Genomic DNA, 19,129 nt, shown 5'->3' on the forward strand with positions numbered 1-19,129 from the left:
CACTAGTGTCTATGTAAATTTATTTGCAGGGTTGCATCCATCACCGAAGTGCAGCTACTAATCTTACTATATATCGCCCTCTTGTGACAATACATTGTGAGTCGCGTCCAAATCTGAAATTTTGTGACTACGGCTTAGGCTTTCCATTGGCATACGTGTAACTTACACTGTAAGCAAGTAAACGGTCGTAGCCGTAAACAACCAATTAAAAAAAATCACCTGTACGGTACCTTGGCACCAATGCGTATGTAAAGAATATATGAGTACAAGAGGAAACCTGTCTAAGTCCTCTTTGACTCCGTGGCAGAATTTGCAATGGCAGGTGGCAAGAAATTGACGAAAGAGGAGGAGCTTTTGCTCCAAGATTTCAGCCGAAATGTCACCACCAAATCCTCGGCCTTGTTCTACGGGAATGCTTTCATCGTATCAGCCCTCCCAATATGTAAGTTTCGTCGATATAATGAACATATTTTTAGTCCGTATTGTTGGCATGTTTTTTGCAGCATTTAATCAATTTCGTGATAAAATGTTTGGCAGAGGCCAAGTTCGCGCAAGGACTATAGTTGACCAATGGTTAACTAACGTTTGCCCGAACTCTGTCTAGTCGACGATGGTTGACTACGCTAGTCGACTATTTGGAACCAGCCTACTGGGGTTGGTTGCTTCACTGGTAACCAATAGCCGCGCGCATCCATCATGTCCATAATGCTAGCAGAGAGCCAGGATCCAGAAGTTTTGCGATGACATTTTGACCAGCGTTTGACTAGAGACGTTCGCACGTTGCTATCAGTGCGCAGGCGTAAGCTACGTCACAAATCAACCACTAGTCGACTAATGGTCCTTGCCCGAACTTGGCCAGTGTTGTCGGAAACGGGTCCTACTAAACTGCGCCAACAAGCGCCAACAAGCGTCAACGGTCGTCAACAAGCATCAACAAATTTTGTATATGCTTTTGAACATTAAAAGTTTTATTAAAAGTAGCTTAATTATGGTAGAAAAAGCAATAAACATGATAAAGAACATCTTCTTCTTTATTTAAAAACTTGTTTTTTGAACGCGAAATGTACGACAAATTTGTCGATTAGTGTTGGCTGCCATCTTGTTTGGATGGCACTGTAGACTTCGCGCATGCGTAGGTATGGCTCTGTACACTTCACGCATGCGTAGTACGGCTAGGGCGGCCAACACTAATCGACAAATTTGTCGTACATTCGCGTAAAAAAAACCCACGTTTTTAAATCATTTTGGGGGCTTTTTGTGTTGCCCAAATTTTCGCGATAGGAATATTTGTTTTGAGCCTCTTTTGGGTTTTTTGGGGCCTGATTTCACATCTTTTTTTTCGCCTGATTTGACACCTTTTTTTCCCTGTCTTTTGCACGACTTTCCTGTTTTTTCATACACTTCAAAATGGCAAAACACAAATTTAGAATAAGGTTAAATGGATCACAAACACCTAAAAGGTGCATATTCAAGGATAGCCTTGAAAAAAAAATACATTGTAATATAGGCCCTTTAGCATTGGGACACGGTCTGGCAATAGTACATAGCACGCGCGGACACCTTAGTTTGTACTAAGGTTTACTTAGGCCAAACAAAAAAAATTGTCATTTTACTTTATTTAATTTCAGGGGTATTTTGGCGCATCCATCAGATGGATCTCGTCCAGTCAGCTATTCTGTTTGGCGTCATGACCATTGTCAGCACTTGGCTGGTGGCCTTTGCCTACAAAAACGTCAAGTTTGTACTCAAGCACAAGTAAGTTGACAGAGAGATCTGTCGCTGGTCTAAAACCCCAAACCTTGGTTTTTGCTAGGATGAAGCCTCCAGTTGGGCTCATGGAGAAATAACATAAAGCCTCAGTCCTACAAATTCTTCCATTATTTCGTGAATATGGTCCGTGAAGGAGTGACCACTGCCTGAATCCTGCAAAATCCTGCGGCAGTGACTGTCAATATGTTGAGGCTTGGCCAGTGACATCCTGGAGCAGTACGAAGGATTTCAAGCATATAATCCAGGCCTATATTTATGCATGGCTGAGCAAAAACAACAGAAGTTCCAGCCCAAGACCCTGAAGAAGTGCATCCTATGAAATCAGTAACACACTTTTACCATGTAACCTCAATCCTTGAAATTCCTCCACTTTGGCAAAAGGGGATTTTGAAGGATTCAGGGCGGTTAATGTAAAAAAAAAGAGGGGGGGGGGGAAGGAGGCGGCCTCCAAAAAGGAAGTGGGTGGGGGGATGCTAAACATGCCTTTTTTATTTCGCCTTACTGTTAACCAATTAAGTGTCTCATGAAGAATACTCAACTAATAAGTGGATAAGTACACGCTTTCAATTACACTTAATATCCTGCTCCCCCTGAAGGATTCTTCACCATTTCTAAGAGTAAGACTCTTAAATGTGGCGCCTAAAACAACACCACATTACACAGTCACTTAAAAATACTCCTACATGTACCATTTCGCCCCTATAAGACCTCAGAAAATCAAAAGTTGTGCTCATACACGTCGTTTGTTTTTGAGTGTTTTTTGCATGAGGCTGGAACGTGGCGTTATTGTGTTTACAGGTCTAATGTGATTATTTCTTTTTGGTGTACTGACATATCGTCACCGTTTTCACGAATGTGTCGAAAATCACCATTTGTTTCGATTTCGAATTTTTTTTCTCTCACTATTTTGCTTGAAAATATTGTACTTAACCATTTTGACAGGTTTCTGTAAGGAAAGCATCATTAATTTCCAAATTACAGTAATGATGCAAGGGGCAGAAATCTTGAAAATTGCATTTTGCGTTTTTACAAAGAGCCACATACATTTTGGCCCCTTGAACGCGCACAAAACCTATTGCACGGAAATGCATAAAAGTAGGTCAACTGAGATTGTCGTTTTCACGAAGAGGCACGTATCTTTGTTACATTCTCAGCTGTGCACGCGTACACACGCGTGCCCCTTCCATATGGAAAAACACTTTGAACAGAAAGGGCAAAAATGTAGGAAATTCAAATTTTCGTTTTCACGAGAAGACACATAGGCCCTATCTTTACTAATTAATTTCACTAATTAATTAATTAATTCAGTAGTATTAATTATTTGGTTCATGTAAAAGTTCAGCTCTCATAGAATCATGTGAAGGTTTCCTTACTGCACAAAGTTGTTGCAAAGTGGTATTTTTTGCAGTTTTAAAATAAGAGAAACTTCTTTTGCGATTATCTCGAAAATGCTTTTTCTTCAAAATCCACATATGTGGCTCTCCGTAAAAATGGTGACGATATGGCGGGATATTGTTTAGCCTTGGCAGAGGTTTGCTCTCTCTCGGTGCTTGCTAGTTTTGTCCGGAACAGTCAGAGGAAAGTCATGTGTTTTAGTTGCAAGTTCTGTGCCGGAACACTGTGATGGTGAGTAAATGAATGAACAGAAATGGCCCCTTTTTTGTACTTGAAGGGTTGCCCAAAAACGGGAGGACGCGGTGTCCAAGGAAGTCATGAGACAGCTGACTGATGCCGACAACAAGAAGATCTCTCGCAAGGAGAAAGATGAGAGGCAAGTAAAAAAGGGGAACAGCAGATGCAGGGAAAGACAGAATTTTTTCTAAAACAAACTTCGTAAAACTTTAAAAAGTGGTTCAAAAAGGTTACCAATTACCAGCCATTACAGTTTTGCTTTGTGAGTTGAGTTTGTGACTCTTGATCAGAGGGTCAGGGGTTCAAATCCTGCTGCTGGTCATATGTTGTGTCCTTGGGCAAGCCATGTCACCCCAACTTGCCTCTCTCCACCCAGGAGTATAAATGGGTACCGACATTAGCTGGGCAGTAACCTGCGACAGACTAGCATTTTATCCAGTAGAAATATTCTCAGTCATTTCATGCTACTGAAACCGGAGATAAACGCCGGCCTGATGGGCCACATTGGCTCGTGACAGCCTTTACTTCTTTTTTTTTAAAGTGTGCTTTAGCCCTTACATTTTCCTGAAAACCTCAGGTTTTCAGGAAAATAAGGTTTTGGTTTTTGGCACTAACAGATACGCTTTGTGAGCAGACTGGCGCCGGTCGGTACAATATCGATACTGATTATGGGGCGGGAACCAGCCTACACTGCAAGAATGGGAATCATTGTCTGGCAGCCAATAATTTGAAATTGTAAAGTAATAATTAAACATGGGCTGAATTTTTTTTTCATTCAGTCAGTGTCTCATTCAAAAGTGTATAACGTTTGTACTGCTAGAAAAATATTATTTATAAAAGGAATCAGTTTTTGAAGATGAAACTTGAAAATAGCATGAAGGGTGAAATTAAAAAAAAACCACCATTTTGTGATGTGAAATCATCTCACCATTGCGAAACACTTTCATGTGGAATAACCCCATATCTGTTTCTCCCCTCCCCCTTTTTTTTGTAATTTGCATACAATTTGCATACTTTGCATATTCAGGATCTTGTGGAAGAAGAACGAGGTCGCCGACTACGAGGCCACGACCTTTGCCATCTTCTACAACAACGCCCTCTATCTGCTGCTGGTCCTATTCTTGTCGTTCTTCATTCTCAGGTCGTTCGACCCATCTGTGTATCCTTTGAAGCAAAGACATCAAACTAAATTGTGGCTTTTGCAATTTTACGTGCTAAGCACAATTCAGCGGAGTACCGGTCACAAGTCATGTGCATCATATGCCATGTCGGCTGGTGGCCTGTGATACGCCAAAGCAAATACAGTAAACTCCGGCTAAGTCGGCACTCTCGGGACCTGAGAATTTGTGACGACTTATGCGAATGCCGACATCTGCTGTAAGTCGTCATTTTCCCGACTTCCATGAATGGCATTTTTGCACACTTGATTTATTGCAGTAATTGGAAGGGGGACCAAGAGTAACACGACGACTTGAGCGAAATGGCCACTTATAAAAGCCGACTTAGAAATTAAAAATTCAATGGAAATGCATTAAAGACAATCAGGACTTAAGTCAGACGGCCGACTTGAGCGATTTGACGAGTTGTACGATGTGGACTTGGCCGGAGTTTACTGTATTATCTGCGTTTAAAGGTGGCGTACATGTAGATCATTTGTGCGTTTCTTTCGTTTGAAAGAACCAAAGTGCTTAAAATATAAAGATAGTGCTTAACAAACCTGACATAAATTAATTAATGCATTGGTTAGACCTGCATGTTTCCCCCCCCCCCCCCCCCCACCTGTTGTGCATTTCCCTTAACTGTTCCCTGACAGCAACTACATTGTGTCCATTGGCATCGCTGGGGGTCTGCTAGCTCTCGTCTCAACAGGAACTCAGTGACCTTTGACCTTAAGCGCAGTGACCCTTGAACCCCATCATGACCTTCAAGTAGTAGTAGAGAATAGTTGTACAAAACTAATTATAATCAACTTAAGATTTGGACATTGTTTGGATTTTGGAATCATCTCAAATGTAATTTTGTGATTTCTGCACTTTATTACAATAAATTATGACAACAGTGTTGGGTAAGTTTTGTGCCCATATTTCTCTACATTGTTTATTTGCATCCGCAGTTCGAAAGAATAGCATTCTATGTGCACATAAATGAAGAGACATTTTAAACACATTCCACGCATTGTATATTGAAAAGGGCATGCTTTAAGACATGTTCTTATTGGTAAAAGAGACTCGTCATTGTAAAACACCTTGCTCAAGAACACAAGCAGGCTAAAATGCTTTGGCAAGATCCACAGAATAACCACCACATTTTAAGGGCCGGTGATTTTGACCACGGAGTAACTTTCTGGGAGGACGGTTTTGTCGTAATGTTTTAACAGATTTCAGACTTACAGGTTATTTCAGTTAATTATGTTCTCCTCAAGATGAGAGGGGCATCTGTTTTTTTTAAAAGGGAACATTGCTCATTAACTTTCGAATAAAACAAGAGACAGGCTCTGGAAAACATTGATGTCTATATTTAGTTGGTGACTTAATTTGTTTGTGTATTAAGATTAATCTATACCAATATTTTTCTTCAACTCTGGTGCCAACTGTTCCCCTTTTTCCAAAAAATGTGAAAAATATGGAAGCAGACGGTGAACTTTAAAAAGCTTTTGGGGTTTTGAGGGGTTCTGTGTCGAAAATTGGACCTTAATGGCATATATGATCAGTTGCTTTTCATGCATTTTGTTCATTTCCAATAATTACACAACACAAAATCCAAAGACGAAGGTTCACAACCTAACTTGTTGAAGTTACAGCGCCGTGGGTATTGAACTTTTCGAGAAAAACAGTGAAAAAGCTTGCACAACATTTTGATCATGGAACACGATTTCGTCTGAACTCAAATATTTCAAAAAATATTGACTGATAGTTGGAAATCACCCTATACGCTTCCTAACGATTTCTGCTAAATGATACCAAGCCAGACGGAAACATTTCACGGGTTGATTAGTACTACTACTAGCACAATTCAAGTAAGCGTTTTGATAATTCGCTTTGAATAGAAAATTTTTGAGAAAGAAAACTTCATGCATTTGAAGGAATGCATTATTTAAAAACAAAAATCAATGGACGCGTAACTTGCCACTTAAACAGAAACCGTTGGAATGACTTTTGACCAAAAAAAGGGGGAACAGACGCCTGATTCGTGTGACATCAACCCCCAACACTCCTATGGAAATTAATTCCCGTTGAGTCCAAAAGAAAAAAAATGTGCCATTTTGTGTTTCTGCAAAGTTGTAGAACATTGATGATTCAGAATGTCTTTCTAGGCAAAATGTCCAAGGAGTTACGGTTAACGTTCTTGGACTGGTTTAATATCACTTCGCGCCGGGATTATTATGGTGTTTTTTTTTACACTGACCGGACCCAGGCGCGGGAATGCTTTTACACGAACCTCGATGCCAGACGTAGACGGGTTCAGGTCGTCATCTGCGGGTAGCACAACCTGATATTTCCGGCCTCGCTCCATGCTTTTCCGGACAACTGCACGAGGGCGGTATTGCTGTGATGTCATTTCAGAAAGACACTGTTCTAGTTCAGGGGTTTTCTGTTCAAATTGTGAGCCCAAAATGTGCTCATTGAAAACATTTGTTAGAAAGGGTTGCTCGTTGGCTTACTGCTATGTACATTGACACATCAATGAATCACCTGCCACCAAAGAAAAGGAAATTATGACAGCAAAATATCCAAAAGTCTAGCGACGTTTTGGGCTGAAATAATAACATTGAGGTTTCTGCCCGAAATGACATCACAGTACAGGTTTGCTCATGAATATCGAAATTCGCATCAGCACAACAAAAGGTACCCAAAAAAAACCTTCAAAAATGGCAAAACAAAACTTGAAAATGATGTTAAATGGAACACAAACGTGCAGTTTTCAAGGATTTCATTAAAACAATTTAAATTGCATGGGTCTCTTAATGCAGCCGGATCCTGATACATGTACATGACGGTACAGGGTGAATAAAAAAAACAAACCCAAATGGCAGGACCAATTTTTGAATGAGGTTTTGCCTGTAGCATAGGGATGCGTGTGAATTTTTTACCTTTTTCTGGAAGAACACTTACCTTTTTTTATGATGCGTGGACAGAACTTTAAAACGGGCTTTGTGTTCAATTCCGTTACTTGAAAAGTACATGAGTGATTTGAATGATTCTTGTACTAATTAAGAAAGCCCCCCGATTGGGACTTATAGATTTTCAAAGTGCTACAGGCAAAATTTCTTTCAAATGTTGGTCCTGCCATGTGGGTTTCAGGTTTTTTTTACTCGCCCTGTATAGCTGCCGCTTTGGTGGAGGTCGTTATCGCAAAGATGATTCAAATCCACCACTGGAAACTTCGGCAGCGCTACCCAGGACATTTCTTCGAGCGTAGCATTCTGCGCGCTGTATTAGTTAATGCACGCGCGTGTGGTATGCTGGTAAGTTGCTGGGTAGCATTGCCGAAGTTCCTAATAAGATGGGACTGGGTTCGTCATTGTTGATAGCGTATTACCGCAGAGTTGGCGTTAGTGGCGGCGCTACGGGAGGGGTTTCCCCCACGTTTTTCCCCACCCCCAGTTTGCCCCACCCCCCAGTTTTCTCCCAACACTTTATCAACACATTAATAAATTATGTTTATTTTCTTCGCTGATAAGATTCATAAAATGTGGACACAAGGGCCAATGAAAGCATTATATAAACATCGATACTTTAGAAACAAAAACACTCCACATTGTGCGTGTACGCCTTTGTACATTTATTGTGTCGTACATTTTGTTATACACCATTCTGCGGTTTGATACATTTCTCATTCATAAAAATGATTGTAAGTACCTCAAGTTGCTCTATAGTGGCTTATTTCCGGGCCATTGACAATGGGCACACGTACACGCACGCATTCACAGGCTAAGATTTTTGTGACTTCCCCAAAAAATATTTCCTTGCCCCCCTTCGCCTCGTGGAATGGAACAGTTCATTAGTCACCGAATGAAATTATTCTTACCACTGAACTCACAAACATTCATTGTTTGTATACTGACGCGCAAAGGAGGGGGCATGTGCCTTTTCCGCTATAATTCGTGGATGCAAAAATTAATCTGCTATATAAAAAAAAATTGAATGCCCCCTCCCGGAAAACGAGGCCCCTCCCCCCCCCCTTCGAACTGAACCCTAGTTACGCAACTGGTGGATATAGCTTAGCGCAGCTTTTCAGTCTAACAAATTGTGAGCAAAGTCACTAAGTTGACCCATGGAGGAAGGAATAGACCTTCCATGGTTGGCCATTTTTTTTGTGGGGGCACGGAACGGGGACCGTTGGGTTGAGGGGTGTGGACTGTGGAGGGAGTTTAAGGGGCCTGGGTAGGGAACCTGGCATGCGGAGTACACACCGACCGAGTCGGCTCTGTGCGCAGCAATAATAATTAGGTTTCATGTGGCACATTACGTTTTTTAAATTGATTTTTTTTTTTTTAATTATTGATCAGTTCCGTGTTATTTGTACATACAGGGTGAATAAAAAAAAGAGTGGAACCCAAACCCCCAAACATATATTTCATATATAAAAAATGTAGCCCCAAACATGATAATGACCGAAAAGCCAATTTCATAAGCTACTTTTAGATGGGAAAAAATACTGAAACTGCTCAATCCGTTCAAAGAATATCACCATTTGAACGCAGTGACCCTAAAAACCTGTTTTGTCCAAAAAAGCAGTTTAGTGTGTATTATGACTGTTTGGAACAACAAAGAAAATGACACAGACTACTTCAACAACACAATATCTTTATTGACAACCCTGGTTAGGCTTAATCCACTATTTTTTTAAAGACGGGCCTTCAAAAGGACTTTGTTGAGTATTTTCAACTTTTAAACCGAGGTTTGGTCGCTGGTGATGTTTGAAGACATTGTGACGACGATTCTTAAAATCGGATTTTTGGACGAAAGAGGTTTTAGGGTCATTGTGTTTAAATGGTGATATTCTTTGAACGGATTGAGCAATTTCCGTATTTTTGTTCATCTAAAGTAGCTTATGAAATTTGCTTTCCAGTCATTATTATGTTTGGTGCTACTTTTTTTTTTTTAATATAAAATATAAATTTTGGGGTTTGGGTTCCGCTTTTTTTTTACTCACCCTGTACGTGTTAACGTGTTGTCGTTTTCCCCAGCCAACCTAGCATGCATGACAGCATTCGGTTTGTTTACTTGTTTTTGTTTGTTTCTTGATTTTTTTGTTTATTTGATGAAAGAATTTTTTTTTCTTGGAGGAAACACGACTTAAGGGCTTACGGTTTCAAACTCGCCGTTTAAACGCGATCGCAATGTTCATCAAAGCCTACAACTATGATTTTAAAACCTATAATTGGCAAACTATTTTCCAAATGAACTGGCTTGATTATTTTCTTTCTGGGGGTGGGAAGGGAGGGGGTTGCTTTCTGCAGCATATTCGATTTTTTTCCCTAACGAATTTTCCATTTTGTATATTTAATTTAAACGAAAAAGTACTTTTTCTATATTTGGCGCTCCCACCCCCATGCAATACGTTTTTGGGGGGTGCCTTTGCGCCCATAACGCACAGAAGATACGCGTGAATTATATTGTCGGGCTGCAAATAATTCCAAATGTGTAAAGTCATTATTCTATAACTAAACATGCCTGGCTGGGTTTTGTTTACCCGATGTCTTATTTTCAAGTGAATAACGTTTGCATTGATTAAAATAGCAATTAAATAAAAACCCAAAAGAAATTTGAGGTGAAAGTGCGAAATAGCACGTCGGGAGAGAACTTGTGTTGCCTGAAAAGTTACGGATAACAAGGTGCATGTAGTAATTCAGTCATAAATTATAACTTTAACCAAAACAGAAAAGCTACAATAAAAGGAAAAAATCGATAACATGTCGTCCCTATATATGACACATTATTCATTAGCCAACAGCGAGTCTAGTTTCAAAAAGTTATTATTTTCTTTTCCTTTGGCCTTCACTATATACCCCTAACATCATAGGCCGATACACACTATCGAATGCTCATTTATTATGCATAAAAATTAAGGCGCGACAGACGTAGCTGAGCCAAGCTCTGGGGCTAAGTAAAAACTATTATGGGATACGGACTGATGCTTTGTTGGTGATTATTATGGGATGGCCCATCAGTGTGCGCATGCTCTGTTTGCGCATTGTGCAACTTCATTGCCACTCAATGTACTATTTGCCTATATACAACACCTATGATGCTTAGGGGGTATTGAATTAACATTTTCCGTTCATACGAAGGCGATGAAGAAAACTGAACAGAATGAATCCTGTTCCCTTTTCCATTACATTCCTGTTTGCCCCATTAAGTATTTCTTCCTTTTTGTTCGAGAGAGGGTTTGAAAAGCTCCGAATAAAAATAATTCTCTCTTGTCCTATAGCCTAATTTGCCTTGATTTTTATTGGCGCGTTATAAGATGGGATTTTCGGGCTGTGTTATTTTAACAAAATCTGAAAGGCATCGGGAACAAAAGTGGCCATCACTGGTCGAAATTTCTACGGGCAAACCCAAACTCATGATTCTTTCGCACTGTATCCTGCTTTGATTTAGTTCGAAATAACTTTTTTGTGCGGCTGCAGAAAGCTGCTATGTGTGCAAACCAGAGCTTTGGGTCTTTGCCGATCCTGGGACAACGTTTTATAACTCAGAACATTATTGAAATGAATCAAATGTTTCCCCTGTCCGGTGACCTAGCCCCATTCAGGCCGTTGTGGTGCAATGGAGTCTTTTTAACCTAAGAAATGGAACTTTAATTGTTGGCGCTGGACTTTTCGCATCCGGAAATCAAAAAGTCTGGAAAATTAAAAAAAAAAAATGACACATCCAAACATTACCTTTTGCCAACGGCTATTCGACCGATATAGAAATATGTCTTAGTGTGTTGTGATAGTTACTGAGATTTACTTAAGAACGTAACGGGACGATTCGGGAAGAATCGTTCTATCCCCAAAAAGGGGGATAGGCCTACATTGTACATCACCGTACTTTCGGCCATCGAATGTTGTATTTTGACCTCATCCGTTTAGTATTTCTTTCTTTTTCGAACTTTAATTGATTAACTGACTGAAGTAAACTCATATTTTGGGCTGGGCGTTCGTGGCCAACTTGTTTTTTTCCCCAGCTATTATAGTTAGCTTAGTTTAAAACTTAATTAAAAAATCACTTAAAAATAAAGGAGAATCATTAACTCGTAAACTTTCTGAAATCATTTTTTTTTTAAACGAAGAGAGGAAGAAGCTTAGGGCTTATTGGCCTATACTTTTTTGTGATCCGGGGACAGAACTTTAAAACGGTGTTTGCGTTCAAAATTCCGTAACTTGAGAAGTACGTGAGTGATCTGAATGATTCTTGTACTAAAAGAAACTCATGGATTGGGATATCATATCATAGACTTTGAAAGTGCTACAGACAAAAACTTCATTCAAAAATTGGTCCTTCCATTTTGGTTTCGTGTTTTGTTTTGTTTTACTCCCCCTGTATGCAATCGAAATCAGCATGGACATCAAATGATCTTTGGTTAATTATCTGAGATATTTCACCAAATAGTTATGAAATGATTGACTATATTACGTTTTCGGACTTTAGAGAAATCGTGCTCAGTATGCAACTATAGGCCTACGATGGCCGCCTTGACCGCAGTGCATTTTTGCTCCATGTCTCCGCGGACGGGATGGCAGGCCGAACAAAAAAGTGCAACTACAAAATTGTCCGATGATGAACCCACATTTTTTTTTAATTTGACAAGGCAAAAATGATGATCTTAGAAGACCACCGAACATGAGTGTGGAGCTAAAGGCCTACAGAGTCCACGCGCGTTTTGGACGACCAAAAAAAAAAAAAAAAAAAAACCGGTCCAACTTTTTGTAACAGAGAGATTTTTTTCTTTTGCGAACTAAAAATCATAGCAAGAAACAATCAAGGCTCTTGTTAAAATTTGGGGGTGTATCGTTTTTATAGTAAGGTCAATGTAAACATAGGCCTTTACCGGTTAAAAAAGGTTGATTTTATATTCTTCTTATTGAGACTCGGCAAATCTCAGAAACCGTTTCCAAACGGATGCAATTTCCCGACAAAATTAGTGGAGCATCACAAAATTTTGTCTGCGAGACGCGAGGGAAAAAAGTAATAAATCGTCACCATAACAACCACACGTCACTATGTTTTTTTTTCTCCAATTTCGTTCCATTTTCCCAAGAAATAAAACTAGCCTAAATATATAACGTCATGTAATTTAGCTCAGTTTTGACTGCACTTATAAGAAAATGAGTGAAGTTGCATCATCTGTTTGGTCATTAGTCTGTCCTTGCAAAACAAATATAACTACATGTTGCAAATCAGCTCGATCGCCCCAAGTTTCATTTGTTAGCTCAATCATATCGGATGGTGATTTATTATGCATAAAATCAAGGCAACTGAGAGCCACGCAGGGGCCTAAGCAGAAACTATTATGGGATGCCGGCACCCGGTGATGACTATTATGGGATGTCGGAATGCTACATTAATGCGCGCATGCTCACTTCGCTGTGATGACGTAGGCCCAATTAGTGGCGACACAATGGCAGCGCTCTTACAACACAACCATGGCTGCTGAGTGAGTTTCTGGATCAAGTTTTAATAAGAAAACAAAATCAAATTGGGGTTAAAAAGCCTGCGCTTTTTCACAAGTTTGGGGAAATTAAACATTACTTGTAAGAATGAAAAAAAGGTCTGTTTGTACAAACTCAAGTTGTGAATTTGTTTTTTTAATTCGATGTCTAATTTCAAAACTGAAGTTTCAAACTAACTTCAGACCCCATTTTGATCAGGTATAGTGTAGGCCTATTTCCAAGATTAACTTGTATAATTTGCAAATTCTTGAAAAACTTATTCTTCATATTGCACAAATAAATTTTGAGAAAAAGTAATCAATATAGCGGATAGATTTTGCCCAAATCGGTATTTCCGCGTTTGAGTTTCCAAAATGTTTGGAATTCCCCCCGGTCGCCCCCTCCCAAACTAATGAAAAGATAATTTTTTTCCTTTTAATAAATTTTCTTGCCAGCTTTTGTTATTTGTCTTTTGAATACAAATCTGTATAATTGATTGTTTGATAAATATGACACTTTTTTGCTGGCCCAAACGGGTAGCATATGGTTCCACCGTTAAAACCCTGCGCCGGTCGAAAGCAACTTCGCACGGTATGGGTCCGCGAGCGCATCACGCTGGTCATGTTGGGCCCGTAGTTTTATCAACGGGCGATTTTATTAGGATTCCTACCAGATTTTCTTTTTTTTTTTACTGTGCTTTTTACATTAAAAAACTGGCCGCAAATTTTATTTTCACGTCGGGAGTTCGAAGAGTTGATAGGCCCTAGTTAAAAAAAAAGTTTAAATACTTTCAGCCTAGGTCTTGCAGCAGTTTACGGTTGTCTTCCAAGATATTTGTAGGAAAAAAAAAATCGTTTTTACATCGATATGACAATTTTAAAATTTGTTTCAAGTAAATAATGATGAAGATTCTGGGGTGAAAAAAAGGAGATTGATATATTTCCAGCTTGTAGTAGGCTTTTCCTTTGCTAATGTAGCGCTTTCTTTTAACTGTTCTGTTGCCTATAATGTTATCTCCGCGTTAATTATACAAGAACTTCTGGTATTTGCATGCAAGACCTATTCCTACAAGTATTGCCCCCAAACCAAAAGTATTTTGTATCGTAAAAGTGCTAGAAAGTCTTCAAAAAAGAAATTTATAACACCTGTTAATTCAAATGTCTTCGGTGTCGTGCCATAATATTAGTCAATTTGCATTAATGTATAGTTACTTATAATGTAAAATGTTATTTTTGGGCACTTTTCAGCCCAAATTTCAAATCATTTTTTAGTTCATGGGAGCCTCCAGGTTAAAATCATGTCTGGCCCGCGAGTCAAAAAGTGGCTCACATTATTAATTTTTGTGCAGTTTCCGCTTGGCAAGTTATGCAAATTTTTCCCTGCGGGTCCCTTTTCAAGAACAAGACCCTAATTGATATGCAAAATTTATTGACTGTACACAAAAAGTGTTCTTATACAATGTTGGTCTGCCACAAAGCTGTGTCTCTACATGTGTCCCTTTCCCCCCACCCCAGGTAGTTTTTGTTTCCTCACTTGTGTCACCCTGATTAACTAAGTTGTGATTATTATGGGATGTTTTGGGTGATTAATATGGGATGTATCTTTATCTGTGACGTCAAACTGCGCATGCACAGTGGCCGTTTTGCCACCCTTTTGTCGTGGGGGTGAGTCCCTTTTTTTGTCCGTTCTGCGCCATCTTCGCACCTACCTTCCCCCGGTCCAAAAGGGACTACTCCAGGCACGATTTATGTTTTCATTTCGTCTGGATTTTTTAACGCTCGGGGTCTGCAGCCACCACGGAGGCATCCAACGGTCAGGCAAGGATGCCAGGAGTTGGCAGAAACGAGGAGGACGGCGAGGAAAACTCATTTGAAATGGACGATTCTGTTGATTATGGACCGAGTGCACCTACCGAAGGCGGACATGTCAATCCTGGTAAAGTGAACGCTCCTATTTTGAATATCGACAACAATTTGCCGTTCGGCGCGATATCGCATCGGGCCAAAACTATCAGAAATTTGGCAGAATCCCCACGTGGAAATACAGTAATAGAATCATGATATTCCAGAGTCCACGCAACTGTGTTAGTGAAAGAATTCTTGTCGACAGCAGTAAATTTTGCGCAAATTCCCCGATGCCATGTGGCGGTGCTCGGCATGTGAATTTTTTTTTTTTGGTCAAGGTCTATCGGTCATCGCGAACGTAATCGATGCATGTTGTTCGTCGCCAAACAACGTGAACTCCAGGAGATTAAACTCGCTCTAAAAAGGTGCAATCCCGGCGCAATCCCCCTCGTATTTTACCCTCTGGTGTGCACCCTTCGTGTCGGTGTGTGAATATGGGAATTTGGGGGGATATTTCCTCGCTAAAAATGTCGAAGATGTTTGCTGATCTTTCTTGAGATAATTATCCCGGGCAGTAATTATTCAGTTGCCACGCACAGTGTACGTGTACACGTAACGTGAATGAATGAGTGGCGCTCACTGATTGTGTGTTTTTGACGAAACTACCGGGGATTAGAAAAAAAAAATCAAAAAAAAAAAAATTGTCGCGAATTGTGTCCCGTTTCTTTTTTCATGTTTGCTCTTTTAATACGCTTTCAGCGGAAGAGTCACCCCCTTCAAAGAAGAAAAAGAGCAAGAAAACGAAAAAGGAGAAGCGAAAAGAGGGAAAATCCAAGAAACGCAAGCGCTCTGTGGACCGGGAAAGTGGAGGGGTGAGTTTTGTACGCAGTTCTTCATGTTCTTTGTGCACAACTGGTTGGCAGTGCTGCATGTGTTTTTACACACTGTTGGCTTCAAGTAGAATGGTTTTTCTCTACATAAGAATTTGAAAAAAAGTTGTTTTGTTGTCACAATGTCAGAAAGGAAAATCTTGTTTGGTTTTTTTCAATTTTTTTTGGGTGTAGGCATACTCGATTATTTTTTTTTACTTGTGGGATAAATATATATTCATATGACGTTATAAATTTGACTTCCTTCTCAAATCGTTTCCTGGTATTTTTGGTCAACTTTGCCATCACACATTTTTTTCTTCGAAAGATGTATTTAAAAAAAAATTGGATTACGATAATTGTTAAATGTTCAAATCATCAGAAAAATTATCGAACTTTTGACTTACATCCTTGCAAATTGGAAACAAGTGTGTGGCTTTTTTTATTTAATTATATTCTTGTTTGTATTTAAATTTATTTTTATTCGTTTTGTCCATATCAGTTTTTGTTCCATGGATTGTTCATATTTTTGGTGTACATCATTTATTAATTAAGTTTTTGTTAATGACGTTCAATTTTTCGGTCAGTATGATGATTGAGGAATTATAAAAAATTAATAAATAAAAATTAACAATGTCTTAGTTTTTTTTTTCCATTTTCAAAATATAGAAAAAATGTAAAATCTAATTATTCATAAATTATGATAATTACTGTTGTACTAACCAAGTTTATAAAACACAATTTTTCGCTTTCAATTTTTTGCCTGTAAAAAAAGAAGATGATGTATCTAACCTCCAAAGAACTGGTTGTTTTTTACTTTTATGAAATTGCGCAGAGCAATTTTGGTATAGACCCTATTAATTATTAGTCCGAGTATCACCCGTTATCCGCGGAGATAATGTCTGATATGTCTAGACATGCAGATATATGCAAGCCGCACACCAGCCATTCGAAGTCGACTTTACTAAATCTTGACGTCATTTCTTCCAGATCGGGACTAAATGGTTTGATTGGTCAATTCGAAAGCAGTGTTTTGTAATACAACAACAGCCGGGTGCATATTGCGTAACATGATACAGAGCGCGTGACACAGGTTTTTAAAAAAATCTATTGTCTATGACGCGCAACGGGTGAAAGACCGAAGACCCGATATAGAAAACGCCCACTGATTGGTCAAAATCTAGAGGTCAAGAGGTGGTTATCTTGCCTAATTAATCAGCGAATCTGCTCACATAGACCATGGCATTCGCCATGTTAATGGCTAATTGATTATTGCATGAGCATGAAACTGGTAGATCGAGTTTTCAATAAAAATGGTCAAGTCCCAACTACATGTACATGTACACCGTAACAACTGAAGTGTTGCAGTTCGGCTGGTCCAACTACAGCAGGGGTGTGCAATTCACGGTTAGAACTTGAACCGGGATGCCAATTAAAAGAAGTGACGGGTACCCGTTAAAGAAAGCCAACCCAAAGAAATTCCGAATCTCGGAAGTTGCTGTTCAGATTGTGTGCAAAGGTTCGGACGATAATACTACCACATTGGTGCATCAATTTAGCAAGATACAAGTGTGTATACTATAGGGGAGCTTTATAACTTTATGGTGAAAACTGCAACTTTTCGCGGGTGTCATCAATGTGAAATCCGTTTTGTTTTTCCAGTGGCCTGGTTTTCATTTTGAAATTTCCCCACTTATGACATTCAAAATCTTTCCTTTTCATTGTCTGAGAAGTGTTACTAAATAATTTGTAAAGTTGGTTACCGGTACCCAATCCCATAATCTGGAACCTGGTTCCTGACATCACAGTCGGGTACTTGGCACCCGTTTTTCCGATGCAAAGCCCTAAACTACAGTTGTTCTTGAATCAACACAGTTTTCACGGCAGAATGCCCACACAAAATGTGTCCAGTTGCTGTTTCATTCATGTTCCGAAATACAAAATGAGAAACTCATTTTAAAGGGAATGTACAACATCTGCTTTTGCTTCAATTTTCAGAAATAAATGGATTTGGAGGATTAGTATGTTATAGGAAATATTGTTGAACTGACATGTTTCACGTTTTGGGCTTGTAGATGCTGGAAAAACCAAGAAAACCTATCATGTTCTTGTAGTCTGGTTCCCTGACCCCAATAAGATGAAACGGAGCACTTAATACACTTTAGGGAATTGTAAGGTCAGAGAATCAGTCTAGCAGGCTTGTACCCCTGCAGAGGTGTGTAATCAATTGCAAAGAAAATTCAGAAAACTAAATATGAAAAATTAAGAACAGTTTTTGAAAAAAAAGCCAGTTTTTTTCCAACGCTGGTCGGCCGACCAGCGTTGGAAAAATGCAGTTTTTCTTGAAAATGTCAGCACACCAGGAGCCACGATTTTAAAGGATGCTTTAGACTGTCATTCCTCATAATCCAGTAAGGTATTTTGTGATAATTTGTTCATTTCGTTTTTTGATGTTTGCAAATGTTGTATTTCCCCTTTAAGTCGGTTTCTCTGGCACTTATTTGCACATGTTTTATGCGTAATCTCTGACGTGCCACCTCGCTATGTGTGCAACAATGTCTTAGTTGGGCCGGCCCATCTTGAACATATCGGTTGGGATGATCTCAACTATACATGAAGTTGGGTCATAACTAAATCAACTAACTTATATCAAGAAATCATGTGCACTTCAAAGAATATGTTTGTATTATAGTGTTATTTAGGGATCAGTGTGTTAAAGGGAAAATACAACATTTGCAAACATCAAAAAATAAAACTACCAAATCATTTTGAAATACCTTGCTGGACTGTTAGTGAATAACAGTGTAAAGCATCCTGTAAAATCATGGCACCTGGTATACTGTCATTTTCAAGAAAAGTGGTATTTTTGTATCAATTTCCAACGCTGGTCGGCCGACCAGCATTGGAAAAAACTGGCTTTTTTTCAAATACTGGCCCCAATTGACCATCGCACTTGTTTGCAATCGATTACACACCTATGAACGGGTACAAGCCAGCTAGACTGGTTCCCTGACCTTACAATTCCCCAATGTATGTAAACTGCTCCGTTTCTTCTTATATGGAGTCAGGGAACCAGACTCCAGGAAAATGATTGTTTTTCTTGGTTTTTATAGCATTTTCGAACCAAAAACCTCAAAAAAGTCAGTGTAATTATATTTGCTATATATTTCCAACCCCCCAATTCCATCCATTTCTGAAAATTACAGCAAAAGCAAATGATGTATATTCCCTTTAAACCATCTTTATCACTGAAAATGTGAGTCTTTCAAAAGTCTTGCAGCAAGTATATTTTGGCTTGGGAAGAAAGTAATAGTGGAACCCTAAGGCCAAATAAAAAAAATAAATATGTTTGGCGTCCTGCCTTTTTGAAAAAA

At 39.2% G+C, this 19,129-nt stretch overlaps 2 protein-coding genes across 3 annotated transcripts in view; both read left to right on the forward strand.

The window, feature by feature from the left end:
• The first annotated feature begins 294 nt into the window (after positions 1-294).
• LOC119721454 (translocon-associated protein subunit gamma-like) lies at positions 295-5,904 on the forward strand. The gene is made up of 5 exons (XM_038191534.1): positions 295-442; positions 1,629-1,755; positions 3,443-3,541; positions 4,430-4,561; positions 5,216-5,904. Exons 1-5 carry the CDS (start codon positions 316-318, stop codon positions 5,280-5,282), a joined length of 552 nt encoding a protein of 183 aa, XP_038047462.1. The 5' UTR covers positions 295-315; the 3' UTR covers positions 5,283-5,904.
• Positions 5,905-14,680: 8,776 nt separating this feature from the next.
• Positions 14,681-19,129, forward strand: part of LOC119721455 (chromodomain-helicase-DNA-binding protein 4-like) — a 71,587-nt gene continuing 67,138 nt past the window's right edge. For both annotated transcript variants that reach the window (XM_038191535.1, XM_038191536.1), the window contains exons 1-2: positions 14,681-14,977; positions 15,646-15,758. In XM_038191535.1, coding sequence (XP_038047463.1) covers positions 14,866-14,977; positions 15,646-15,758 — 225 coding nt within the window. In that variant the 5' untranslated portion in view covers positions 14,681-14,865. The remainder of the gene's footprint in view (positions 14,978-15,645; positions 15,759-19,129) is intronic.

Source organism: Patiria miniata, unplaced genomic scaffold (genome assembly GCF_015706575.1).
Source record: "Patiria miniata isolate m_02_andy unplaced genomic scaffold, ASM1570657v1 HiC_scaffold_13, whole genome shotgun sequence".
Classification (NCBI taxonomy): Eukaryota; Metazoa; Echinodermata; class Asteroidea; order Valvatida; family Asterinidae; genus Patiria; species Patiria miniata.